The 27,878-nt window shown below is 51.4% G+C and overlaps 2 protein-coding genes across 5 annotated transcripts; one reads left to right on the forward strand and one right to left on the reverse strand.

The window, feature by feature from the left end:
* Window positions 1-79: 79 nt before the first annotated feature.
* Window positions 80-5,736, forward strand: SLC39A5 (solute carrier family 39 member 5). Of its 3 annotated transcripts, XM_077111028.1 has the most exons (12): window positions 93-183; window positions 625-715; window positions 1,272-1,627; window positions 2,124-2,307; window positions 3,032-3,194; window positions 3,354-3,523; window positions 3,758-3,892; window positions 4,260-4,356; window positions 4,445-4,618; window positions 4,795-4,875; window positions 5,016-5,206; window positions 5,476-5,736. In XM_077111028.1, exons 3-12 carry the CDS (start codon window positions 1,341-1,343, stop codon window positions 5,617-5,619), a joined length of 1,626 nt encoding a protein of 541 aa, XP_076967143.1. In that variant the 5' UTR covers window positions 93-183; window positions 625-715; window positions 1,272-1,340; the 3' UTR covers window positions 5,620-5,736. The 3 variants fall into 3 exon arrangements, with proteins under 3 accessions (XP_076967141.1, XP_076967143.1, XP_076967142.1); XM_077111026.1 differs by lacking the exon at window positions 625-715 and having other exon boundaries at window positions 80-183; XM_077111027.1 differs by lacking the exons at window positions 93-183; window positions 625-715 and adding an exon at window positions 812-934.
* ANKRD52 (ankyrin repeat domain 52) lies at window positions 819-24,239 on the reverse strand. 2 transcript variants are annotated; one of them, XM_077111025.1, is made up of 29 exons: window positions 24,131-24,239; window positions 23,736-23,819; window positions 23,217-23,295; window positions 22,915-22,985; window positions 21,687-21,887; window positions 21,078-21,165; window positions 20,803-20,945; window positions 20,296-20,508; window positions 19,977-20,055; window positions 19,582-19,696; window positions 19,300-19,382; window positions 19,074-19,191; window positions 17,875-17,943; window positions 17,557-17,697; window positions 17,395-17,475; window positions 16,016-16,127; window positions 15,727-15,798; window positions 15,229-15,430; window positions 14,884-14,971; window positions 14,690-14,807; window positions 13,369-13,588; window positions 13,070-13,157; window positions 12,893-12,976; window positions 12,637-12,782; window positions 12,321-12,403; window positions 12,044-12,126; window positions 11,777-11,868; window positions 11,195-11,349; window positions 819-969 (listed from the first exon to the last, which is right to left on the reverse strand). In XM_077111025.1, exons 1-29 carry the CDS (start codon window positions 24,155-24,157, stop codon window positions 883-885), a joined length of 3,222 nt encoding a protein of 1,073 aa, XP_076967140.1. In that variant the 5' UTR covers window positions 24,158-24,239; the 3' UTR covers window positions 819-882. The 2 variants fall into 2 exon arrangements, with proteins under 2 accessions (XP_076967140.1, XP_076967139.1); XM_077111024.1 differs by lacking the exon at window positions 819-969 and having other exon boundaries at window positions 3,329-11,349.
* Window positions 24,240-27,878: the final 3,639 nt, after the last annotated feature.

Below are 27,878 nucleotides of genomic sequence, written 5' to 3' on the forward strand. Positions count from 1 at the left end.
TACAGGTAAGGAAGCCTAGGCGAAGCAGGCCTGCCCCTTTAAGGTAATGCCCCTCCCCTGCCCCCTCCCTGCAGGTGACCCTTGCCCGCCTGCCTGCCTACCACCCCCTTACAGCTGGGATGAAGAAGGCTGGGTCCCCCTTCTTCTAGGCTCTGGGCGACCTTCCCTGTCTCCTGCTGCCAGGTAACACCAATCTTGACCCCCTGCACTAACTGCCCCATCCGCATTTACTCTCCTGATCTTAACCCAGGCAGACATCTGAGGGGAACGTCTTGCCTCTCCCACAAGGGCGTCCCCCTTCCCTGTCCTGGATTCCCAGAGCTGTGGCTCTTATTCTTTCTGGAGTGAGGAATTGCTGAGAATGGTTTTCTTCTTACATACCTGGGCTTGTCGCTGACCTGCTTCTTCACCCTATTCCTCAGCTTAGGGACACCTTGGTCCCGCATTACCAGGGGATATGGGGACGGGGGTTGGAGATGAAGCCCAGTGCCAGATATGAAGTAGGTGGGGCAGGAGTATATACAGGGAAAGGCTAAAATGGTACCACCTGGTATATGAGTGAGGAGACTGTTCAGAGGAAAAGACCAAGTCCAGGTTCTCTTTAGCCATGTGTGGTTTTTCCAGGGGCAGAGGGGGACCCCTCCCTACTCAGGGGCCCAACTGAGACTGACCTTTGACCCCTCCCCAGAGACCAGTGAACCATTAACTCTCTGATGTGAGTCTTCCCACACTGGCCCCACCTCTGACCCCGCCCCAAGGCAGGTGTGCTGGAAGCGGGGGGGGGGGGGGGGGGGGGGGGGCTTGTTGTCCATCTCAGCCTTGTATCTGACGTGGCCTCCATTCCATCTGGGCACCTGGTGGCTGAGCTTGGGCTCCGGCTCCTCAACTTAGGAACCTTTTTACCTCCACGGCAAGGCCTGGCAGGAAACCTGAGGTGACGGCTCTCATGCTGTCAGTGGGGGTGAGGCCCTGGAGATGGGGGATAGAGAGGAGGGACAAGGTTGAGGGGTAGAGTGTAAGGGACAGAGGATGGACAGTGAACTCTGTGTCAAGTATGGAGAGAGAGCTCTAGGTCAGGGAAGGGGCTCTAAAAACTGGCCAACTAGAGGTTGCTTGAGGGGAAGCAATGGAGAGGGAGGAGGGAGGCTAGAGTCAGTGTTGCTCCTGGATTTCAAGGTGGGGAAGTAGGTACAAGAAGGGAGGATTCTCCCTTGGCCTTGAGCTGGAGAACAGACCAGCAGCCCTGACCCCGCTCCTCCCTGTTCTTCCAGGGCACAGTCTTCACAATGTTCCGGGGGAATAGAAGCCAGAACCAGAGCCTCTGACCTCTATTTCCCCCAATGATGGGGCCCCCAATGTATCATCTGCTGACTGGCCTGTGTATGGGGATGGTATTGGGCTGGGTGGGGGGCTCAGCCCCCAGCCTGGGCCCTGCTGAGCAAGAGCAGAGCCATTACCTGGCCCAGCTGTTTGGCCTGTATGGGGAGAATGGGACGCTGACTGCAGGGGGCCTAGCTCGGCTTCTCCACAGCCTGGGGCTTGGCCGAGTTCAGGGGCTTCGCCTGGGATACCATGGGCCTCCAGCTGGTCGGGCTGCACCTCCAGCTGGAGATAACTATACACACAGGTACTAACCCCCTCTCCCTCCCCACAATCCTACACCTTCCAGCTCCTCTCCTTGATGCTTTGCTTGGTTCTGTCTTCCTAAAATTAGATTCCTAGAATTACAAATTCTTTAGAACCCAATTCCTCAGATCCCTTCACGGGCCCTCTGGCCTCTGTTGCCTTCTAATTCTCTCCTCCTCCAAATCCCTAGGCCCTTAAAGTTCTAGCTCTTAGTTCCAACGCTCAGGGTCTCCAGGCTGACTTGTCTCTTAATTTGTAGCATTTTGGGCTGTTTTCTCTTACCTCCACAGTTCCCAATTCTAGACTCTCCAATAAATTGTCAATACCCAGATCTCCCCAGGACTGACAACTCCATAGTTTCTGGGTCCCAGGAACCCAGTCAGTGACTGGTCCTTCCTTCTTTCCTGACATCTCTGGAGCCTCTTGGGTTGGGGTTGGGGGTAGGTTCTGAGAAAACATGAGTGAGAGTAACACTTGCTATATCCTATCCATTACAGGCTACAGGACCCTGAGCTGAGTGTGGATGTTTGGGCAGGGCTGCCTCTGGATCCCTCTGGGTGGGGTGACCTGGAGGAGCCAACGCCCCCCCACCCACCCCATGGGCCAGCCCCCTCGGGCCTGGGCCTCTTTCACAGGCTCCTGCTGCTGGACCACTCACTGGCTGACCATTTGAATGAGGATGTGAGTCTGATGGTCTCTACAGAGGGGAAGGGAGTGATGGGATTTAGATGGCCTGATGTGTTTAGGGTCCGTAATTTAATGTAGTTGCTTAAAAAAAAATCCTATTATGGTCTTAGAGTATATTGTTCCAAGATATGTTTCCAGTGGGCACAGAGCAGGTGGCCCATACCTACAGCTCCAAGACCCAGTTGAAGGGGCACACTGAACAAAGTAGAGAACAAAGCAGAGCCCAGAGTAGTATCCTGGGATAGTTCCTTGGAGGAGATCTTCAAGGAGCAGATGGCTGTCGTCTTCATTTAGGAAGGCAGTGAGCTTGTTCCATGTACAACAGCCAAAGTTGCCTAACCATGAAGCAGGCCCAAGGAGCTCCCCATCACAGGCAGCATTCAAGCCAAGATGGATGAACATGTGACTGGATTGTCAGGAGGCTGGATGACATTTCAGGTTCTTTTGCCTCCTAAGATTCTGGAATGGAGGGCTCTAGGAGTCCAAAAAGCTCTATCACCAAATTAACAAACTACCAGGACTTGGGAGTGTTCATTATCACCCATTTGCGTATAGATTGAGTATTCACTGATAATTAATACACACTGATTTTTTGTAACCCTGTTCCCAGTTCCTGAGAGAAAGTCAGTTCATGCTATGGAAGGATGCATTTTGAAGCTCTTGAGTCACAGGTTCTTAGTGATTCCCCAATGTATGACCCCCAACTCAACTCCCCTAGTGTCTGAACGGCTCCCAGCTGCTGGTCAATTTTGGTCTGAGCCCCGCTGCTCCTCTGACCCCACATCAGTTTGCTCTGCTGTGCCCAGCCCTGCTTTATCAGATTGACAGCCGTGTCTGCATCCAGGCCCCAGCCCCAGCACCCCCAGGGGATCTACTGTCTGGTCAGTGAGTGAAGGGGGGGTCACCCTGAATCCTGGTAGGTAGTGGGCACCATGCCAGGGAAGGAGATTCACTGGGGCCCTGACTCTCCTCTAACCCCACTCTCCTCTGTGTCCCTCTCATCCAGCCCTAACCTAACTTCAGCCCCTGATCCTCCCCAGCCCTGGTTAATAGTGCCCTGGCAGTCCTGCTGCTCAGCCTGCCTGCTCCCCTCTCTCTGCTGCTGTTGCGGCTCCTGGGACCTCGTCTATTGCGACCCCTGCTGGGCTTCCTGGGCGCCCTGGCCGTGGGCACCCTTTGCGGGGATGCATTGCTACACCTGCTGCCACACGTATGTGAAACCCATTCCTTGTTATCCTGCCCCTAGTGGTGGCCCACCTCCTTGAATCCAAGGTGTTCCCAGCCACAGGACATCCCTCTTCCATCCTGTGAGTGCCTGTGTCCCACTTCCCCACACCTGGCTTCAGTCCACTGCTGCCTTCTAGTAGAAGGGTGGGGGTTGGGAGTGGGGGATATTGCTAGGTGTTTGGGGTTCTGGAGTCTTCTCTGACCTCCTCTCTGTTAGGCACAAAGTGGTCGGCATGCAGAGCCTAGTGGGCAACCAGAGGAGGACCTGAGTCCAGGGCTGTCGGTGCTTGGAGGCCTCTTCTTGCTCTTTGTGTTGGAGAACACCCTAGGGCTCTTGCAGCACCCAGGGCCAGTGAGTGGCACCCTTTTGTCCTTCTTCAGTCTTCTCCTTCTCCAGTCTTAGCCAAGAATTAGCCAAATGAGCCAGGAGGGAAAGGGCTGGGTTTGCTTCTGGCTCTCTGGCATTTGCCTGCTTGTGTAGGACCTGTAAACTAACGAGGAGAGGGTAGAGGCTCCTTAGCATAGAACCAGGACCTCTGGCCAAACAGCCTCCTCACCGAGTTCCAGTCAACAAGAAGCAGAGGAAGGTGCCAACCTGGGAAGAGGGTTGAGAGGCCAAGACAGAACCAGGTGTTCATTTTCCCAACTGGTGGCCTGGCCACCCCTTAGCCCCTGGCTCTGCCGCCTCCTCCTCCAGGAGGGATGCCCTCCTATTTCAGAGATGCTGCAGGCGAAAAAGACGGGATCTTCGTACTCCAAACCTGGACCCGGAGGACGGCAGTGGGATGGCTCTTCAGCCCCTACAAACAGTTCCAGGTGACTAGATGAGAAAATGGAGAGTATGTTCCCAGTTTACAGGCCTCACCCGCAGCAACCAACACAGCCCTTGTCCTTCTCCCTGCAGAGCCAGGGACTCAGGGCCAGAGGGAGCAGCAGAACAGCCAGCCCTCATCAGCCCCAGCCCCTTCTAGGCTCCAAGGCCACAGTCACGGGCACCAGGATGGAGGTGGCGCCAACATCACATGGATGGTCCTCCTGGGAGATGGTCTGCACAACCTCACTGATGGGCTGGCCATAGGTATGAGGGGAAGGAATGGAGAGAGGTGGGCCAGAGAGGAAGCTAGGGCTCCAAGTTACTAGGAGGAGGCTACCAGAGAGGTGGGGAGAGAATGAGGGGAGCAGAGGGAACACAGGTCTCTGCCTCTAGGGAGTGTTTCCTCCTGGACTCACAACCTCTGATCCTGCCAACCCTAGGTGCTGCCTTCTCAGACGGTTTCTCCAGTGGCCTCAGCACCACCCTAGCAGTCTTCTGCCATGAGCTGCCCCATGAACTTGGTAGGAATGGCAGAAGTGGATTGGGGGTGGGATCCAGAAAGGAGGGACCTCTGAGAGTCAGAACTTGGAGGCTGAAAGGTGACAGGGGTGAGAGACAGCCCTATTTTTTTCCCTCCTACCTTGTCCTTTCTTCCTAACAGGTGACTTTGCAATGCTGCTGCAGGCAGGGATGCCCTTTCAGAGGCTGCTAATACTAAGCCTGGTGTCTGGAGCCCTGGGACTTGGGGGTGCCGCCCTGGGGGTGGGGCTCAGCTTGGGCCCTGTCCCCCTCACTCCCTGGGTGTTTGGGGCCACCGCTGGGGTCTTCCTCTATGTGGCCCTTGTGGACATGGTGAGAGATGTGGAATAGAGCAGAGGAACCAAGGGAAATGGGGAGGTGGTTGTGGAAGAAGGGGAAGTATCAGTCCTTCTACCTCTGCCACTATTATCTGGAGATGAGCTAAGAGTTGGGCAAGGGTGTTGAACCACAGCCTACCAAAGTTTGAGAAACAAGGGGCTAGGAGAATTTGGGTGAGGGCTGCTGATACTTTCTGACACCCTCCATCCTGTGTGAAGGGGTCAGAGACAAAGCCAGGATCCTGACACTCTCTCTTCTTTCAGCTACCAGCCCTGCTTCGTCCTCCTGAGCCCTTACCTACACTTCATGTGCTACTGCAGGGGCTAGGGCTTCTGCTGGGGGGCAGCCTCATGCTTACCATAGCCCTGCTGGAAGAGCAGCTGATGCCACTGGTTTCTGATGGCTGATGGAGCCAAGTAGAAAGGGATACAGGCTGCCCTTCCTTCCCCCCAACCAGAGGAATGGAGGCGGGACACAGGGCCAGTAGGAGCAACAGGATTTTAATAAACAGAACCCATCCCAAAGCCATGACTACGACAGTTGTACTTGCACCAAAACAGCATAGAAAACCAGGGTATCATGGGAGAGGGGCTTGAAGCAGGTTAGGGGAGGGGGACATGAGTTAGGGGCCTGGAGGGTGGGGGGTGCGGGGTGCAACAATCCGCAGGGAGAGCATTGTGCTTTAGCCCAGGGGGGAGGCGGGGAGAGGGCTGGGGCAAATGCACCAAGGTCCCCACTTTTTCCTGCTGCCCTCAGCACCCTGGGGATACAGGCATCTGGGCAGATCTGCCCTTTATTGCTGCCCACCAGCATTAACCACCCCTGACCCCAACACTAGCACCACAGGTGGATCCAGGGCAGGGAAAAGGGCAGGAATGGGAAAATTGCTTAGAGAAAGATTCAACTAGAATCCAGTGAATTGTGCTCAGTTCTCTTTACTTCCTACAACCGAGTACATGGGTCACAGGGTGGAGGGTGCAACAGGACATGGAGCATGCCCTTCCGTGCCCCCCAACACACACCTGCACACAGGATGGTGGTGTCTGCAGCATCACAGGTCATGCAGGGCACAGGGGAAGGGAAGGTTCACACACACATAGATGCCCACAGTGGGTACCAGACAGAGAACACCCCTGAATATACACAGCTGTACATGGGGAACCCCCAGGTCCCCACCCCAACCCTCTCCCCTGTCTTGCCGTCCCCCAGGCAGGGGGAACTGTATTGCTTTGAGAGAGCCACCCTGGGGGCTGCTCTGCCAGGCACCCTCCCCTCCCACCCACCCCCATTTTGGCACATCTGCAAGACACACGGCAGTGAGAGGAGACACCCTCCCTCCCAAGCTTCTGTGGCTCGGAGTTGGGGAAGGGGAAAGGGGACTTCGTCCTCTATCTTTCCCCTAGCCCTTCCCAAACCCTGCCAAACCCACACCAGCCAGAACCCCCCCCCCCCCCCAAACACACACATACAAAGCTGAGCTGTCCAGGAATATAGGGGAACAAGGAGATTGTCCGGGATGAGAGCGGAGGCAGTTGAGGGAAAAAGGACTGGAAGCAGAGACCCCACCCTGGTGTGGGGTTAAGACTGGCACACAGCTACTTTAGTGCAATTGGAGAGGGTGCCCAGAGTGAGGGATGGAGATGGGAGGGGAAGGCTCTCCCCAACTTCCCTAGGGACAAAGCCAGGCTTCCAGAGCCCCCAGGGAAAGGGCCTAGCAGGAGTGAACGAGGACCTAGGGGGAATCCTCTCATTACCTGCCACCTTCTGCCCTCCCAAATGCAGTGACAGTGTCCCCCTCACACCTAAGTGGGCAACAGCAGCCTTAGAGTCAGTACCTTCAAGTAATTCAAAGAGCAGACCCTCCCCACCCCAGCTTCCTCCCATCTCTGGGATTTGGTCGCTTCTCCAGGGGTTGGGTTGGGAGGAGGGAGTCCCTAAGTCAAACCCTTCCCTCACTACTTCCCTCTTCCCAGACCACTGGGCTTGGTCCTCAAAGATTCCTTACCTCCACTCTTGCCCAATCTGGGTCAAGGCAGTGGAGGGCTGGAGCCACCACAATTAAAGGGGAAGGGCCTGCTTTGCTCCTTATCCCTCCTTCTGAAAAGGTAGGGTTCAAGCGAGGTGGGATAGGGGCCCCCATACTGGTTTGCCCCAGGAGTAGGGTTTCTGGGCTAGGGTCTGTAAGGCTATTTTCCTTTGCGGCAGGAGGGGCGGTTGGGGGATGAACACTGTGGGTGTGGGAAGAGGGTGAGAAATGGCTGAAGGGGAAGGAGGATGGGGTCTCCCTGCTGGAGCAAAAAGTCATTGGAGTCATTGTGACAAAGAAACACTCATGTGCATAATATACAGAGTGTGCCTACCCCCAGCTCCTCCAGCCTGACCCCAAGCCCACCTCTCAGGGCCCATTTTAAGACCCTAGAGGAGGACTTGGAGGTCCAGCTGTAGAACCGTTCATTCTGGCCCCACCCACTCCACCCCCAGCCCCTTCTCCCATTCTAGGTCTAGGGAGTAAGAAGGTGCTCGGGTGGGCAGACAGCGGTGGAAACAGTATTGAGTTTTCCTTTGGTTACATATTGAAGGCAAAGGTGAGCTGGACTTACAGTCAAAACGGATAGGGGTGAGGAAGGAAGAGGGGCCATGGCTGGGGTTGGAGAGGGAGGTAGGCCCTCCTCAGCCCCTCCACCCCAAGAAACACATGTCTAAGTGGGGTGGCAGTCCCTCAGTCTTATCTCTCCCACCCCTCACAGCACCAAACAAAAGGAGAAGCTCCCTCCCCCAGGGGCTGCTCCCCACCCCAACCTGGGCTGTACATTCAGTGGTTTTCAGCAGTCCTATGGCTCAGGGGGCCACGGGTGGGGGAGGTGGCCCATCAGTCTCAGCTGGACAGTGGCAGTGACCTGGGTCTGTTGGTCCATCCTGGGACCACAGTTTGTGCCATTTGTTTTTCTGAAGGATAGTACACACCCTTACCAAAGCCACCGCCCAATCAGAAACATCCCCCCCAAAATCAGAAACTAAAAACTGGCTATTTCATCTCGCCCTCTGATTCACATATCTGTTTCCCTGTCTCCTATGTAGCCCTCGCTCTGTCTCCTTTGCTTGGGACCTGGGGCTGCTCCCAGGGTCCTCATTTAAAATAGGCCTTTTCACAAAAGTGCTTATTACTTGAAGCAAGTGCTTTAGAGCTGTGGTGGGAAGAGGGGGAGGGAAGGGAAGGGAGAAAGGAAGGAGATGCCCCCACCTCCACCCTACCTCTTTAAGATTGGGGGGCATTCTGCCTGTTTTACTTCTCCACACCCGTTTAAGTCAAAGAGGTTTTAAAAAAATCTTAACATTAAAATAAATATGCAGTGGCCATGAGAATGGTCAAAATGCTTCAAAAACACTAGGGGCCAGGGAGCCCAGGGTGGGGTATGGGATTTCCTTTGGCATAAGGAGAGGAGACTGCTTGTCCTCCAGGCCTCCTCAAGCCATATGAGGAGGGGAAGAGGACTCCCCACGACCTTCCCCAGCACTGCTGACAGTGTGCTGAGGGGGCAGCAGGGAATGGGCAGCCGCCAGAAATCTCATCTAGCAAAACAATGGGGCTCCTGACACATACTCAGATTCTTCCTGTCATCATCAAACATGGATAAAGGAGAACACGACTGATACCCCGAGAGTCTTTTCTGGAGGACCCACCTCCCTGCTCCCCCTGCCCCCACCACCTAATTCCCAGCACCAAAATGAGAAGGGGTGGAATGGGAAGATTTCAGGAGAAAGAACTGAAGTTAGGGGGGCTAGCTTTGCAGAACCAGCAGGGTTGGGGGGAGGGGGCTGCAGCCCTTAAGAGAGGTCACATTGATTGTCGTATTGGGGAGGACAGGGTATGAGGGGAGGTGGGGGAGAGGAGCGTCACAAGGCCCTTTGGCTTTGAAAATAAAAATAAAAACTAAAAGCTGCACAATCCTTCTCACCAATAATGGTCATTTGGAAGCTTTGAAATGGTTTAGGAACTGAGGGTTGGGGGAAGCAAGACACAGAGAGATAGGAGGTAAATAAATGGACCATGAAAAACAAAAAAGGATTTGGACAAACACCCCAGGCTTTAGGGAACTGGGATGAGGTAGGGTGAAGGGTATCTGTTGGGGAGAGAGGGATCTTTGAGATGCCCCCATCTCCACCCAGCTCACCCTCGGCAAGAGAGGCGAGACTTTCAGGGAACACAACTGAAAACTGGGTAAGAGCACAAATAAAGCCAGTTGGGGTAGGTGGGGGGAGGCTGAGGGATCCCCTTTGGGGAGACCCTGTACTGTGTAAACGAAGCCTGTCCAGTTCTCAGGGGACAATACTGATGGCAGCCAAACTGGGCAAGGGTGCACTGTGTGGGTGGAGGGGGCATGACCTCTATTCAAGTTCTGTGTCTTGGCCCCTGGTTGAGGTATTGAGTGTGAGGAAGGGAACACTGGGCTGAGGGGATGGGTCTGACTATCTAGGACGCTTAGCTAGGAGATGGACGGACAGGGCATTTGGAGGGACCAGGGCCAAAGTCAATGCTACATTTAGTGAGAAAACTGCCCCCTCCTCACTCCAGCCCAGTTTGGCCTTTGGGGTGCAACTTTTAGGAATCTTATCAGTGCACCCCTGGCTCAATTCCATCTCTTCCCACTGTAGGGAAGGCAGGAACTAGGCCTCAGCATCTATTCATCACTCCCTAAATCAGAACTTCATCCTCACACTGGAGGGGAAGCCTGGGTCCCGAGTAGCCATGGTCTCTAGTTTGCCTTGCCCCTCTCACCGTCTTTGGCTTCAGATCAGGAGTGACTGGGGGCAGTGGGTACTCTTGGACATAACGGAAGGGTGGAGGCTGACAGCAGACCTAGAGGAACTATAGGATTGGGGGACACAGGAGGAGGAACATGGTCCTTCCCTCCACACACATGCAAACACATGCCTGAAACACAGGACATACAGGGGCTGTGGTTTTGAAATGGGCAGGAAATCAATTTGTTTCTTCTCCTACAGGATAAAATGCTTACTTAAAAATTCATGACAAGCCTCAAAGTCAAGGGAGAGGAGAGCCAGGGAGGAATGGCCACAGGCTCTGCCCTCCCAAAAGAAGTTAAAAGAAGCAAGGTTAAAGTGCGTGGTTAGGGTGCCAGGCCAGGAGTGGGGAGGGAAGGCGGAAGAGGCAGGCTGTGGGGGCAGAACCAGCCCTTGATTTGCATATGAGGAGCCAGGGGAGAGTGCAGGATTGGGGCCCAGGTACAGTAGTTGCTGCTTCAAGTGTTTTGCATTTGAACTTTAGGGGTGATGGGGTACAGAAGTGGGGAAAAAGCTCCAGGCCCCAGTGCTAAATACCCTCCCCCCTCATCCTCTAGCTGCCCCTGAAGGGGGAGGGGGCACCCCCAGAGTGCTCACACAGTACCAGAAATTAAGGCTTCTCACTGCTGCGGGGATGGAGGGACCAGCCGAGCAGGGAGGCAGTGATGGGTATGAAAGAAGAGAAGGGAATCTGCCTGGCAGTAGGGGCAGGGGGAAGGCGCACACAGAGAGAGGGCCAGAGGGAAGAGTGAGGGGAGCTAGGAGCAGAAAGGGGAAACTGAGATGGGATCAAAGAGAGGGGGAGCCAGGCATTTAGCAATCATTTTGGGACACTTGGCAGAAGGGGTTGCCCTGGGGGTACACCAAGGGCCTGGGGTGCTCCTTCTCAGTCCCAGACCCCTGCCAGGCCAGGATGATGTGGCAAAGGGGTGAGCAGCTGCTCCCCAGTGCTTTTTCCCTCCTCCAACCCCCTCCCCCACTCAGTTGTGTTCTCCTTTAAAGTGCCCTAAATGTATAGACTTTTTCTAAATAAATAGAATAAGATATCAAGCCACTGGCAGGGAGAGGGACACTGGAGGGGGGCTACTCCGAGTAGCAGCCATCTAAACCAATGGCGCCGTGCCGCTCCTGGCTGTAGGGGCAGGAGGCCCCATGGGGCAAGGCGCCGCAGCCACCCACCGTCTTGGCTGCTGCGATGCCGCAGTTCTTGAGCAGGCTGAAGCTGAAAGGACTCACGGCGTCCTTGGGTGGGAAAGGCTTCATGGTGGAAAGGATCAAGGCCAGGCAGTCTGCCACATCTTTGTTGGGGGCACAGGCCAGTGCTGGGGTGTGGCCTGCAGGTTACAGAGGGGGAACTGAGGCACGGTCCTGCAAACCTGGGTTCCCCATCGGTCCTCCTCAGGGCCCCAAACTCTCCTATTTGTGGAGGGAAACCAAAGCAGGCAAGCACCTAGTATGGCCAGAGTTAAGGACTATAAGGGCCGAGAAAGGCTGACAGGCAGAGTCTCCAAGTATAGGGCAGAAAGGCAGATCAGCCCACAGGGAACTAGGGTATGTGGGAGATCTTCCCGAGTAACCTGCTTGCTCCACCCAGTTCCATCATGCTCCCTCAGAGACCGTAGTCTTTTTGATACTGGGTCCCTCTTCGGAAGAGTTCCCGCTGGAAGAAAATCTGGTTTCCAGCATGGGTAAGAAGTCTACACCCGAAGACTACCTCTGACCCAAACCCAGGAGAAGTAGGGGGTTCTAGACCCCACCCACCTTCTTCATCCACAGCCAGCACTGTGGCCCCACGACTCAGCAGGGCCTGCACCACAGAAGCAAGACCATTCCGGGCAGCAATGTGGAGTGGCCTTCAGAGAAAAGGGAAGGAGGGAGAATGAAGTTAATGGGATGACAAGCTGCCCTTGCACCCGAAGCGAGGGTCATAAGGGCACTGAACAAATACTGTGAGCTCCAGAAAGAACCTGGAATTCGGGCCATTCGTTCTTCACCACCTGCCTCCCCTAGCCTTCCCCAGGCACTCACATCTGCAGCGCACTGTTGGTAGCATTGATAAGGCCAAGGTCTTGGGTTTCTGCCAGGATCATGAGGGCACATTTCTCATGGCCCTGAGGGAACAGAACAGAGAACAGAGTTGTGAAGTAGAAGCAAGACAGGCAGTAAAGTATGAGTTGGGAAGTGTGGCAGGAGGCAAAGAGCTATCCCACTGGTCAGAGAAGCCAGACAATCCTGACTTTCACTCGTCTTCCCACCCATCGGGCCCTGCCCCTTATGGCAGTTCCCCCAGCACTCCAGAATGTACCTTGCTACAAGCCAAGTGGAGGGCAGTGTTCTTGTTCTCATCCAGCACAGTAAGATCTGCCTTCCCTCGATACAGCAGAAATTCTACAGGAAAAAGGCAACAGAGAGGAACTGAGGCCTCCCTCCAGAGCAGCACTCACCCAGGCTCTCCACCTTCCTAACTGCATATACTCTGCATCTCTTCTGCGCAGGGTGAAACATCCAATAATATCTCTCCTGCTTCCTGAGCTCCAGCCCCATCAAGCCCCCACAGGGAGAACTGACCCATCTTGCAAAAAAAAGGGAGCGCCTCCCTTCTCTTCACAGCCCCTACGCACCCACAGCAGCAGTCTGCCCATTCTCGGCTGCCGTCATGAGCGCAGTGCGGCCAGTGTGGTCAGTGGCATTCACCTCGGCTTGATGCTGCAGTAGCATCCGGAGCCCAGAGACATTGTCCGCGAAGGCAGCGGCGTGAAGGGGGGTCCTATGGGGTGGGGAGTCAGGGTGGAGTAAAATAGGGAAGACTCTTCAGCCTGAACAGGAAGAGGAAACCAGAGATGACTCCGGCTTTTCCCTAAGGCTTTCACCACTCACCGTCCTTTGGCATCTCGGCTGTTCACAATCTTGGCACCCAGAGCTCCCAGCAGCATCTCTGTGGTGCTGTCCTGGTTATTAATTCTGGGGGAGAGAGAAAGGATCACCAGGAGGGGCAAGGTAAATGGACTGCCTGTCATAAGCCCACATCACTGATCTGCAGAAGAAGGGACTCACACTGCACAGTGCAAAGGAGTGAAGGGGTTTCCTTCCAGGTACGAGAATGGGCTGTGTTCAAGTAACAACTCCAGACAATCTTCATGTCCTGGGTAAGAGAAAGAAAGAGTGGTGATGAAGAGAAGTGACAACAAGGCTCCCTACAGCTGTTCTGTTTCATCTTCTGACAACTCCACTGCATTTCCAAATCCAGATCAGCCCAGTTCCCTCTAACAGCCCACTTGTCCTTGGTCTCTGTTCTTGTCTGCCTTTCCCCACACCCAGCACATACCTTCCTGCCAAAGTCCCCAGACTTTTACCAGTGTAGGAGGCCCAGTGCATGGGCGAGTATCCGCTGTAATCCACCCCAGCATCCAGGGGGTCTGTGGAAAGGGCAGCCTGCAGCAGGGTCCGCAGTACTGCAGTGTGGCCACAGGCTGAGGCCAGGTGAATGGGTGTGCGGCCCTTGAAGTCTCGGCAGAGCACAAATGCATCATGGTCCAGCAGGGCAGCCAGGCAGTCCTCACAGCCTGTCACCGCCTGCAAGCGACGTGGGGGTGTGAATGGGGGTGAAGACCATTTTCTAGTGCTCCAATTATTGTCTTTACAACCCTGATTCTAAGTGCCAGGGTTTCGTATGTCCTTTACTGTCTCTCTCAATGCCAACAGATAGTCAGGATGGTAAGAGTTAATCCTGGAGCTCTGGAGTGAGAAACCAAAGGGGAAGTATGAAGACTAAGGGATAAGGTATTGGACAGCATGCAGAGCAAAGTTCATTATCCATAAAAGAAGGGATTTGTTTACATGAGGTAAGCCACACAATCAGCCCTTCTCCATGCTGTATGGAACTAGAGTCTTCAAATGCATGGTGGTCCCATAGAGCAAAATGAACAGAGACTAGAACTCCAAGCAATGGAAGCACTTGGAATCTGCTGGACAAGTCCCTAGAGAGAAGGGAGCTGTGCAACTGAGGGCCTCAGACATTACAGGGAGGGTTCCCCCACGAATCCTTGGATGACAGGTAGGTTACAAAGACACAGGGCAAAATTTCAGGCTTATCAGAGAAGGTATCTATTTATCAAACCTACTACAGGTTTGAGAGCCAAAGACAGTAGAGTACAAGCTGTGCTGGGAGATTTTAGATTTTGGTTCAGCCAGAGTGGAGAAATGTGTTTAACACACAAGCCATGAGGGTGAGACAACAGAATTACATACATGTAAAGATCACAATGACTACACCTAAGAATAAGTAACAATCTAGACCTGCCTGAATAAAGCCCTGGAAAAGAAATAACAAACAAAAAATAGAAAGAGACTAAGGGATCATATATTGAAAGGGGGATGATCTGCATTGTGGTATCATTGTCCAATGGTACAGGGCCAGCAGAGCATTTGGGGCAGAGTTTGGGTGATGAGCATGGGATTGAATGTGATCACAAAACAAGGTAACAGGGAAATCAATTGCACTCATCATGGAACAAACACAGTAAGAATAAGAATAAAACCCTGGGAATAAAATCCTGGCAGCCCACCTGTTAGACAATCTGACCCTACCCTCTACTGTTATGGAGGTCCTGTGCTCCCACATCTCAAACCTGACTGAAGCAACCTTACCCAGGGCGACAATGGGTACTCACTTACCCCACGGTGGAGGGCAGTGCGGCCCCGGAGGTCAGCAGCATCAGCTGTGGATCCTTTCTCTAGCAGCAGATGTACACAGTCTACATGGCCATTCATGATGGCTAGCATGAGTGGGGTTCTATAGAAGAGGCAGGAGAAAAGGTGAAGGTTTGGCAGAGATGGGAAACCTACACTCCACCCTGGCCCACACTCACTGTCCATAGGCATCCATGACATCTGTGATGTCAGCTCGTTCCCCACTGTCTATCAGCAAGTGCAGGGAATCAGTGTGGCCAGAGGCAGCTAGGAGAAAAAGGAGCCTATGTCAGGAAGGGTTGGGAGGACAGAAGGAGGCCAAATGAAATCTAAAGGATTCAGGAGTTGAGATTATGGGAAGACCTGGGGCAAGAAGAGGTCTTCAGGGATAGGAAGCTACTTAAGTTTCCATCTTCCTCACCCTACCCCATTCCCAACGCTGACCTCATTTAGTAGGGTTTTGGGGACTAGTCTCCAAGGCCTAGTGTGGCAAAGGGAGGAGTGTAGCCCAAGAGGGTACTAACCAGCAGCGTGCAGGGGTGTCCACTTGCGCTTCCGCTCCTTGATGAGGGCAGAGGCACCATGGGCTGTAAGCACCTCCACACACTCAGTAGAGCCTCGCTCAGTGGCCAAGAAGAGCGCAGTCCGGCCCTTGTGGTCCCTTACATCCAGATTCACCAGCGTTTCAGCCAGCGTCTTTAGGGCTTCACAGTGACCATTGTAGGCCTGGACAGGTGCAGGCACCCAAAGCACACAGCTTGGATATGTCTCCGCCCCTTCTCTGCTCCCACCCTATTCTCAGGGCCCATGGGAAGGCTCCAGACAAAAGTCCTCCATAAGCTCTTCAGGCCCCACAGCCTTCTTAACCTGCACTATGCCGATCCCCTCTCCAGACCACTGTCTGCTTGTCCACCCCAACAGGAAGGCAGTGGCAAGGATGGATTCAGAAGCACTAGCACCTCTGTGTGGGCCTAGGGGCAGGTAAGGACAAGAAAGGCAAGATGAAGAGGCTTGGGACTCACAGCTAAGTGCAAAGGGCTGACTGGAATGGTACTCTCCACATCCTCCAGGCAGTTAAAGGACATTTCTAAGAGCTGCAATGGACAGGACAGTAAGTACTGAGGTTAGGGAACTCCCCAGATATCACCCCCTGTCCCTTACTCAAAATAATTCCCTTAACCCCTTGATCTAGAGACTACATTTAATTTTCAATCTCAACCACCCCTTGAGATTTCCAATCTAAACAGACCCATAGGGAGACTGTGTGCCCTGCCCCTGCCTCCCTCCCTCGGGCCAAATCCCAACACATACCAGTTCGAGGTTCTGTCTATTGCCATAGGCGGCTGCATAGTGCACAGCTGTGTAGCCCTGCCTGTCCCGCAGGGAGGGGTCTGCACCGTTATCCAGTAAGAACTCCAGACAGCTGTGGAGCCAGTGATAGACTCTGAGGTAGGGACAGGCCCGGGCCCAAACAGTACAGTTCTAGAAGGGGCTGAGGAGAGGGCCAAGGGACCCATCGGGACCTCCCTGGCCAACACCCATCCTTTATTCTAGGCAGGCTCTCTAATTCCTGCCCATTTTTCTACCCTGGCTTCAGAACCACTTCTTCCTCAAGGTCTGCTCTGAACCACTCTGGACTCACTGCCCTCCATTATCCTTTGAACTCTGTCTTAGAGAGCCTACAGCTTAATTATCAGCTATTCTGCTGATCCACATGCTCTTCCTGAACACCAGGTTTGCCGGCTCCCTGACTCAGGATGCCTTCTTCTACTCAAAGGCCATCTGAAGAATCCATCTCATCTCACACTCAGTTCTGGCATTCTCTCCTGAGGCTCTCCCCAATCTCCTGTTAGATGCCTTCTCCGCAGAACACCCTTGGTCCCCTCCTCATAGCTCCATACTATTTGGAAAAGCAGTGGTGGTGGTGGTAGTAATAAAATACAAAGTATTTAGCCCTTACTATGTGTCAAGCACTGTTCTAAATACCTCTTGTGTATTAAATCATTTAATCATCATAATGACACTATGAGGTACTCTTTATATCCTGATTACAGTTGAAGAAATCAAGGTGCAGAGAAAGTATGCAACATGTCAAAGGTCACACAGCTGAGCCTCTTAAAATGTAAATGTCCTTTTAAAAAAAAACACTTTTTATTTTAGAACCATTTTAGATTTACAAAAAAACTGTGAATACGGTATATATATCCAGTGTATGTGCACATACTCTGCACATGGTTTCCCCTATTATTAGCATCTTACATTAGTATGTATAAATGTCCTTTTATCTATCCCACATGATTATAAGCTTCCAAAGAGGAGAGATTTAGGGTAATTCATATTTTAGCTTTAGCACCTAGCATGGTACATGGTACCTAGTAAGTAAATAATCAATGCTTGTGGAATAAACAAATGGTTTTGTATGTTTATGTCTTTAGGTTTTCTGATCTCCTCAAGAAGATTATCCATCTGTTCCTTGAGGGAAGGAACTATATCTCATATTTTTAACTTTACTTATAGTACTTAGTACAGGCCTAAATCAGACACTGCAGGCTAGCTGGCAGACTGACTGATGGGGCAGCAGCTGAGGTGGGGTGGTGGAGATTCAGAGTGGGTGGGAGAATGGGAGGGTCAGAGTTGGCATTGCTGGGAAACCTGAAGGAAGAGCATCAGGGGTCTTGTTAGCTACTCACAAGAAGGCCTCCTTCCTACGGGACTCCTTCAGTGGCTCGTCCTCTTCAGCATCGTGGCTAGAAGCTGAATGGGGTTCCGCTCTGGGGGAGAAAGAGTGAAGAATTTGGGGGGAGGCTCAGGGAGGTAAGCAGGGCTGAGAATGGTCAAAGTGGGAGTGTCACCTCCTGTAAGTGTCGGAGGCAGCGGCATAGTGGAGGGGAGAGCAGCCTTTACAGTCAGCCTCGTTGACGCCTGCTCCAGCAGTCACCAGTGTGACTGCACACTGGTAGCTGCCATTGGCGGCTGCATAGTGCAGTGGGGTCCTGAGGGAGAGATGAAAGAGGAGGGGGTAAAAGACTCAGGGACAGATCTGAATGGAATCAGATGTGCAACCAAAAGCTGGCTTGTAATATTCTCCTCAGTCTCCAACCTCCCACCCTCTTCTCTACCATTTGTCTCTTATCAGACATTCCCCATGTATAACCTCCATATTAACATACCTTCCAAATTTGTCTCTTCTCCTCAAGTCAGCTCCACTGCTCAAGAGCAAATTAAGACATTCAACATTCCTACAAGGAAGAAAGACGAGGGTTAAGAGGGTGAGAACTTCAAGGAGAAGTCGGAGACCCAGGAAGGGGCAAAGGAAAGATGGAACCAGATAGCCACTTCTCCTTCACTCTCATTGTGACAGGGGGAATAGATCTGGGCGGGAAAGAACAAGCGTTCTTTAAAGTCAATGGAAAACTGCAACAACCAATCCAGGCAGGACTACTAACAGCCCACATACACCAAGAATGAAAGTTTGGGTCACCCCACCAGGCAAAGTACCATGACCAGCTGAGGTGCTTGCTGAGGGTACAGGGAACATGGAATGGATAGCAGAAGAAGGGAGTTATATGAGCTACAACCACGTGACCAGTTACAGAAATGAGGACTGTGATGGTTATGGATATTTATTCCTTATTTTGCTATGCATATGTATGTATATATACAAAAAGCAAATATCTTTGTTTTCTTTCCTATTTTATCCTCTCATATAACATAACATTTTTAACTTTATGTCATATTATTTAAGTTACAGGATATCAAGTTTAAGAGTGAATATACCCAGGGACTTGCACTCTCTTCTGGGCAAAGAATATGTTTCCAATTATACACAAGAGAGTTGCATTGTTAGGCAAAAATATGACTGTTAGTGTTTTTATTTAGAGATTAAATATGGTTCAAGAATGTGTATAGGTGCCAGCTGTTTGGTCAAGCAAGCATTGGCCTGATTGTTAACTTGAGGCTATTTCATGGATTTAAATCATCTGGAAGTTGATTGCATCTATGGCTGATAATATCTACAATCAACTGTGGAGACTGCCTTCAACAATGAGAGAAGGCTTATCCAATCAGTTGAAGGCTTCAAAAGGAAATATGATGATTTCAGCAGTCAGAAAACAGAATTTTCATCTCGATTCAGACAGCCAGCTTCTCCTGCAGAATTCATCGAAAACCTTCATTGGCATTTCCAGCTGAATTCAGACTTGCCCATTCCTAGTCACCTGAGCCAATCCCTCCTATAATAAATCTCATAATATTTACATTATATATATACATATATATTTGTTGGTTCTGTTTCCTTGGAGAACCCTAATAACAGACCCTGCCCAGCTCTCTCCTCCTCAAGGCTTGGGAGAGAGGCAAGAGAATTCACCCTCCAGAAGCAGCAGCATGAAGACAGGTGCGGCCAAGGTTATCAGGCGTATTGATGTCGAACCCAGCCGAAAGTACATGCTCATTGCTGAGTGAAGATACAATGCTGTACAGCTGACCTGGAGGGGCAGAGCATCACAGATCACAGCTGAAGACACTGAGCAGAGAAGGAGAGGTCTCTGCCCTCCTACACACCTTCCCAAACCCAACAGCCAATTAGCACATACCTGAGGAAAGAAGCTTACGACAACAGTCAGAGAATCCAAAGAGAACAGCTAAGTGCAGGGGGAACATGTCATGGATGCCACGCCTGGGAGAAGTTGAGAGACTCAATTCTTGGGTCAAGGTGGGGCCTCTTTTCTGTTACCCACCACCAGCCCAGGAGTCCGGGTATGAGAAAGTAAGGTTTTCCAAATTTTCCTTTGGCAAGCAAAGCCTCCATGTTTGATGTGAGAGCTCTGGATAGCTCTGAGGCAGCCCGGAAATTGGGGTCCGGGGCCCTGACTCACCGGGCAGTATCTGCGCCATTGGTCATAAGGGTGCTGATGAGCAGCTCATGTCCGTAGCGAGCAGCCACATGCAGTGGTGTATTCCCAAATTTGTCGGCACAATCAATCTCACTGCCTGGGAGAGGGATGTATACACACCAACTGAGGCAGACCTCAGCCTTAAAACCACTTGTGCTACTTAGCTACCATTTATTGAGCGTTATTATGTGCTGGTGCCAGGCTAAGTATTGTCCTATTTCTAAGCTTTTGGGGACTGGCCAGGACGCTGGGTCCCCTTTAAATAGGGGTCTTGCTCAGAGCTGCAGGTGTGCGGCCTGACTGGAAGCTGGAGCGGGAGGTGGAATAAGGAAGGGAATTTCTAGGGAGGAGTGAGCACAGGTCTTCTGAGTCCATACCATTCTGGATGAGGATCTGAGAGCGAGTGAAACGGCCATGGATGGCAGCCATGTGCAGAGGACTTTTCCCTTCTTTGCTCTGTGGAAACATGATGTTTTGTTCAGTGCAAAACATGGAGGATGCGCTGTTTCCCCTTCCAAGGACACATCTTTGAGAGCGGAGTGGTCAAATGGGCATCTTCTTAGTCCCCACTCTCCTTAGTACCGGGCAAGATCTGACCACCCCAGGAGGCAATGGACAAATTCTCAGGAATAAAGGGGACAATACAGCCAAGATCCCCAGAGCCACATTCCTCTCCCCACTTGTCCCTTCAGGCACCTGGTAGTTGACATCAGCCCCATTATTGACCAACAGCTCCAAGCAGAGCGCGCCATTGGTGGAGACGGCAGCCACATGCAATGGTGTGAAACCCTTGTCATTCGGTTGGTTGACATTGGCTCCTGCGTTCACTAGCTCAATAGCCACAGCATCCTGGCCTAGGTAGCAGGCAATGTGCAAAGCTGTGTTTCCAAAAGCATTGAGCTCATCAATCTGGATTTCCAGGGGTGGGGGAAAAGGGGAAAAGGAAAATATCAGTTTAAACAAAGTGGAAGCTGGCACATAGAAGCCTAGAAACTCCCAGAACTCCAATGACTGTCTCAACTCCCTCAGGTTCCTGATCCAAAAGACCAAGGGCACAATTATTTCAGGTAAGAGTTATTCTGACCCTCTCACAACATCCCCACAACCTCCCCCAAATACCCAAACAATGCCACCCTCTCCACAATAGATTCTGACCTCCACCTCCCTGCCCTGAGACCCCAACTCCATGCCCAGTACTCTGACCTCAGCCCCCATTCGGAGCAGGTACTTCACAACTTCAATCTGGCCACTAGCGGCAGCTGTATGGAGGAGCCCGTAGCCTTTGCGATCCTTGCAACCAAGGTCTGCTCCCCGTGCCACCAGCAATTTCAGGACCTCCAAATGCCCTGGAAAAAGAGAAGCTAATCTGTAGATGACTGCTAAGGCTCTGAGCTCCCCTTCAAATGCCTCAGCCCCAGCCCCCTGCCCTAGGGACCCTACATATCCAATTCCTGCTTTTTCTGTGAGTTCTTTCTCACCTAGAAAAGCTGCCCAGTGCAGAGGCTGCCGTTCTTTTTTATCACAGACATTCAGGCTGGCTCCCTTGTTGAGGAGCAGGTTCACCGTCTATATCAGAACATGGAAGACACCTGATCAGAATCAGGTACATGCCCTCAACCCACCCAAGAGCAAAACCCCATTCCCTGAAATCTCTGAAGTGGACTAATGCCTTTGTCCCTGAGCAGAACAGTCTCAAGAACAAGAGGGAACAGAGGAAGCAGGAAATTCCAGTCAGATTTGGAAGTTCAAGGGAATCTCATTAGAGTCTATTCAGGTGATTTGGTTGGTGATTCTTAAACTCAATTTTGAGTCTTTGAAAATATGTTGGAAGACATGGATTCTCTCCTCAAAAAAAGGCAAATATATGAATGTTTTATATGCAACTTTAGAGGGTTTATCAACCTCCTGAAGTCCAAGACAAGAATTTCAATCTAGTTTAACCACTCATTTGGTGCCTGAGACCAAGTGTAAATACGACCATCTGGGCTTCTTTCCCCTCAGGCATAATAGCCCAGCGCAGGAAGAGGTGCGTAAAAGGTAAGGAAAGAGAAGGCACCAAGCTGGGCCTGGACAGGAGCATTCCTCACCTCAAGATGCCCGCTATGCACTGCATGGTGCAGGGCACTGCGCCCGCTTCTGTCAGCCACGTTGAGGCTGCTCAACAGGGGTGCCAAAGCCTCAGCACACTTAGTGGCCCGGTTGGCGGCGGCCACATGCAAGGGTGTCTGCCACAGCTTGTCCCGGGCATTCACATCTGCTGAATGTGCCAGCAACAACCCCAGCACCTTCTGTGGAGGGGCACAGGATAAGAGAGAAGACAGACGGGGAGCAAGAGGTAAAACAACAGGAAACGGAAGGAGGAATAAGTCAGCACGGCACACACAGCTCTGTCTCTCCCAGCCGAGTTCCTTCTCCTTGGTTCTCCAATATACCTCTTCTCTTAATACCTACTTTTCACCTTCTGGGTTTTCTCTGAGCATAAAACCTTCCTTATCTTGCTGAGGAAAAAAATGGACCCCTTCTTCTTCCTCAGGCCACCCAACCTTGAGAAAACATCCACATATATCCACTCTCAAAAACCCACACATGTAGAGGATCCCAAACTCCCACTACTTCTAGGAAAAACAAAATCTCCTGCCACATTAATGCCCTCAACACTCTCATTCAGTCCTTCAAAGGGCACCATGATCACTTTTATTACTTCAGTAAGAAAAGATTCTGTTCCTCTTCAAAACCCAAGCTAAAATGCCCCTCCTAACCACTGCCCACCTCATTATCATCGGCCTCAGCCCTTGACCCCAAGTAACTACCTAACCAAGAGAGAGGTCTCCTTTTCCTTCTCTCCAGGGTTGACAGGAATAACATACAGGACCCTATTGGTAAAGTATGCTTCGCCCATCTGCTGTCTGCTTTAGTACTGCTTGAGGGGCAGGGATGCAACACATCACTACCCCCAAACTCCACACCCTTCCTATTCCCTTGCTACCACAAGGAAAGAAATCTCAGTGCCCAGAAGGGGATCAGACTCTGAGGTGGCCCCCCAGGGAGGGATGAGTCACTCAGGCCTGGCAGCAGGGCCCCCTGCAGTCTGCCAGCTCGGTGTTAAGCTCTCCCTGACGTCACATCAGCTGGCAGCATTCAGTCCCCTTCCCAGCCACTTGTAGGGCTAGGAGGGAGGGGCCCAGGTTTGGTCTCCTCCCCATGTAGGGGTAGAACAGCTTGTAGGGCAGAAGACTGAGGCTCTCCAACTCTTAATTTCCACCTTTAATCAACTCATCCTTTTTGGAAGGGTGAAAGGAGGTGGGAGGCCCATACCTCATTTCGGGAAGCAGCAGCACGATGAAGAGGGGTCAGCCACAGTGTGTCCTTAGCGTTGACATTAGCACCTGTAGGGATATAATTTCTTTTCTTTCTTTCTTTTTTTTTTTAATGGAAAGGGAAGGGGTGGGGAAATAAGCCAGCAATCAGGCCAGGGAGTCTGGATGGAACTGGAGCCTCCCCTGGACCAAGCACCAGAGAATATCCTTAGAATATGATGGGACAGAAAAAAAGAGACTCCTCTCCTTCCCATCTTCTTCCCTCCCACTGTGCCACACCTTCCTGCTCCCCACTTTCACCTGACATCAGTAGCAACTGGAGGATGGGGACATCGCCTACGTAGGCAGCAGCATGCAGTGGAGTTCGCCTCTCTTGGTCCTGGGAGGGCAGAGAAGAGGAGCGGCTCTTTCTATCATGGCTCAAGTACCCCAGCTCAAGACTTGGCGCTCCAGACCCTTCTCCACAACCTCTTCTCTTGGGCTCTGCAGCCTCCTATATTGAGTACTGAGTCAAAGACAAGCACCTAGGGAGGGTGGAGTCAGGGCCATGGGCCAGGAAGCCGGCTCCTTCTTCCAGGAGAGGTGGGGGCGCTGCAGACCCCAATGGTTGAGAAGAGAACACCTTTTCGTGGTATCCCCAGCCCCACTGGTCTGCGCTACCAGTCTGACCAAATGCAGAGCAGGATTCCATCCCAGGATGGAAGGAGCTACGGCCTCATCCGAACAGAGGAGGCACCAAACTGCCCGGCTGGTGGGGAGAGATCCAGAACATCGTAGCCCGGGATTCCGGGTTCGCCATCCTCCCTGCTCCCAACTCACCAGCACATTGATGTTCTCCTTCTGCGAGAGGAGGGAACGCACTTCCTCCACATCTCGGCTAAAGATGGCCTGGACCAGGGGCGGCTGCAGGGAGAACCGTCGGTCAGAGAGCCGGCAGGAGCGGGATCGGAGAAGGGGGAAATCTAGGCTTGAGGAGGACGTCCCAGGAGGGGCTCCGCCCCAGGAGTCCTGACTGCTGAGGGTCCCCAGGGTGCCTCTGCCGGTCGTCAGCCCCCCAAGGACACCGGCTTGGATGAGGAGAGCGCGGAGTGGGGCGGGGCGGGGGCCGCGGGAGCCCCGGGCTCCGGCCCAGCCTAGGCCGCACATCCCCGGGCTCGCGTGGCGGCGGCGCTGGGACCTGGAAGGAGGAAGCGGGGAAGGGAAGGAGGGCTGACCTGATCCGTGATGCTGAGGATCCCCATGGCCCGGCCCGGGCTCCGTCCGCATCGAGCTCCCGGCGGCGGCGGCAGCGGCTCCACCGGGGACACGGGGCGGCCCAGGCGGCGGCTGCGGCGGCGGCTGCGGGGAGAGCGCGGCCCCGCCTACCGGGGGGCGGGCGAGCGGGAGCCCGCAGCGCTCCCTGGCGGCGGTCCTGGGCCGGGCCGCAGGGCGCTCGCTGCGCAGACGTCCCTGGGCCGCAGCGCCCCCGCCTCGCCCTAGGAGCCCGACCGGCCCCGGCGCTCGCCACCTTGCGCGCTGTCTCTCCGACTCCTCCGGCGGGCCGCGCTGTGCTCTAGGCTCCAGTCTGGCGTCCCGGGAGGTCTCCCACAAAACCCTCGGAACAACCCGGGCCTTGGACTTGAGGACCAAACCGCTTTCGACTTGAGGACCAAACTGCTGGCCAGATTCCCACTCTCCAACCCCAGCCCACCCTGCCCCCCACCCCCCATCCCCAGTCCCCAGTCCCCCGCCGCCTGAGTTACTCCTCCCGTCAGCGGCTCCACACTCCAAAATCTACAACTAGGGAAAACTGGCGATGGAGATCTGGAGATTTTACATGGCAGTAGCCCCAGAGAAGGGAAAAGCTTGTAACGCCGCTGGAGGTGACACGATTTAGGTAGAAAGGAAATAGCAAAGGTGCTCGAACTGCCTTGAGTTTGAAATAGAAGGAAGGAAATAGCAAAGGTGCTTGAGAGAAATTCCAAGAAGGACCTGCCGCAGGAAAATAAAATACAATAATAACAACAACAGCAAAAACACAAAGAGGTTAGGGTAACTGGCAGTAACAGAAGGGGCACGTTCCGACCCCTTAATAAACTCCATTGTTGGTTAAACTGGTAGGGTTAAATCTCAACGGTATCTTCCCAGAAAAGGGTGGAGGTGCCTCCTCACCTCTTCTCATTGGAGAGGCCAGGGAGCAGCCAAGAAGAGAACTGGGTGGAGCCCAGAAAGGGAAAAAGTGGGAAGAAGAAAAGTGGAAATCGAAAAACCGGTAAAGTTTATAAAAGGCGAACCACAATCCTATTCAGAGTTCAGCAAATCAATCTGTGTATTCTGTGAAAGGATCACATTTAGGAAGAAGTTTAGCATGTATGTTCCCTATCAAGGTATGCATATAAAAGCCATCGCTTGCTCTAGAACAATCTGATCTGCTTTACTGCCTTCAATTTCTTGATTCCCTCTGGAAAGATGCACAGGACACTGGTAATAGTGCTGTTTTCTGGAAAGGAAAACTGGGAAACAGGAAATGAGGAATGAGAGGAAAATTTACCTATCACTGCATACCTTTTAGAATTTTTTGAATTTTTACCACTTTGAATGTAAAATTTGGGGGGGTGCAAGGGTTGTTCAGTGGTAAAATTCTCACCTGCCACGTGGGAGACCAGCGTTTGATTCCTGGCCCATGCACTTCCCAAAACAAAACAAATAAAAAAACCAACAAACGAACAAAACAAAAATTCAACAAACGGTGCTGCGATAATGGGATACTCACATGGAAAAAGAATAAAATGTGACCCCGCCATATAGCATACAAAAAAAAGTAAAATTTTTACCACACTAAAAGTAAACATTTAAATTTTAAATATTGCTTAAAACTTACCTCTTCTAGGAAGGCTTCCATGGTTAACAGCCTTTTCCGTTTGTCGGGTCTCCTTAACACATATTTAGTTTATACTGCCACTGGCTGATATAATTGTACCTTTTTGTTTCTCATTTCACCTTGCATCTTTATGATATACAGGTATCTGACATTTCAGAATGGATTTTTTAAAAAAAATTTATTTATAAAACCAATCAACATACAATATGAACATTCTTTTTTTCATCACATAGTTGTATATTCATCATGATCATTTCTTAGAACATTTGCATCAATTCAGAAAAAGAAATAAAAACACAACAGAAAAAAATTCATACATACCATACCACTTACCCCTCCCTTTCATTGATCACTAGCATTTCCATCTACTAAATTTATTTTAACATTTGTTCCCCCCTATTATTTATTTATTTCTAATACATATGTTTTACTCATTTGTCCATAAGGTGGATAAAAGAAGCATCATTTTCAGGCAGTTCCCTCCAGCCTCTCTGTTATGGCTTAACTAAAAAGGTGATATTTGTTTGATGCGTAAGAATAATCTCCAGGATAACCTCTCGACTCTGGAATCTCTCAGCCACTGACACTTTATTTTGTTTCATTTCTCTCTTCCCCCTTTTGGTTGAGAAGGTTTTCTCAATCCCTTGGTGCTGAGTCCCAGCTCATTCTAGGATTTCTGTCTCAGGTTGCCAGGAAGGTCCACACATCTGGGAGTCATGTCCCATGTAGAGAGGGGGAGGGCAGTGAGTTTGCTTGTCACGTTGGCTGAGAGAGAGAGGCCACATCTGAGCAAGAGATGACTCTTAGGCTTGGGGGTGACTCTTAGGCTTAATTTTAAGTAGGCTTAGTCTATCCTTTGAGGGGTTAAGTTTCATATGAACAAACCCCAAGATTGGGGGCTCAGCCTATTGCTTTGGTTGTCCCGACTGCTTGTGAGAATATAAAAAACTCTCCACTTGGGGAAGTTGAATTTTCCCCTTTCTCACTCAGAATGGATTTTAAACTCCTTATTAGCAGGAGTGAGATCTCCTTTCTTTGACTTTCTTCCCAAAACAGGACTGTGAAATTTTTCTGTTTTTAATAAAAAAAAAAGGATTTTGAGCTTCCTGAAGGCAAAGGTATAAATTAAATGTTCTTTGAAACTCTAGCAGAATAACTCATGGAAACAAGAACCAATATTTGATGATGATGATAAAAGGGGGTTAAAAAAGTAGAAACCAAAGGCAGCAGGGGATCAAACGGATATGGGTGTTGAGATGGGTTGAATTGACAAATGGGTATGATGGACCTTCCAGGAAGGACTGATATGGCCCAGAGGATGGGGAGGAGGGGAATACATGGTCTCCATCGCCCAAAATAGCTCTTAGTAACCTGAGGAACCAGAGTCAGGGTTGAGCAGGAGTCAAGTGCTTGCAACTGGCACAGGGATAGAGGTGAACAAGGAAGGTTGCCAGATAGGTTTTCTGGGCAGCTGGCAGGACAAGGAAGGGCTAGAAGAGCTATTTTTAATATTAATCAGAGCACAGAAAGAGGATTTCCCCATAGGAAAAAAAAAGGGATATGACATAGGTAACATGGATACTTCCAGGGCTTAAGGAGAGGCACAGAGAGAGGATGGTGGGGTATGCAGAGTGAGGAGGCCAGAAGTGGTGGCAAAGCCCTCTTATGGCAGACAGCCCTTTCGGATTTGACTACTGAATTTGTATTTGGATGATTTGAAGCAGATGCTTGCCTATCTTTAAGCCTCAGTTTTTATTCTTTTAATAAATGTTGGTCAAGACCAGACCATTGTATATAGTACTATGCCAATCAGTACTTAGAAGTAACGATGTCTGTCTTTGTAGAGCTTATAATTTAGTAGAACACACAAATACACAAGAAACAGCTAGAGGATTAGGCTATATGCAAATGTATATGGCATTATACCTTCATAGTAATGAGGAATGGGTTTTGTCGAAGGGGCCTTCCTGGAAAAGGTGTGTGTTGAATTAGTACTTGAAGGAAGTTGTTGATATAGAATGGCAGGAAATTGGCTGTGCCAAATATAAGGAATGAATTAGGAAAGGTTTAAATGGTATTAATTAGCTAATCTAATTAGTAAG

The sequence above is a fragment of the Tamandua tetradactyla genome, chromosome 7 (genome assembly GCF_023851605.1).
Source record: "Tamandua tetradactyla isolate mTamTet1 chromosome 7, mTamTet1.pri, whole genome shotgun sequence".
In the NCBI taxonomy this organism is placed as follows: domain Eukaryota; kingdom Metazoa; phylum Chordata; class Mammalia; order Pilosa; family Myrmecophagidae; genus Tamandua; species Tamandua tetradactyla.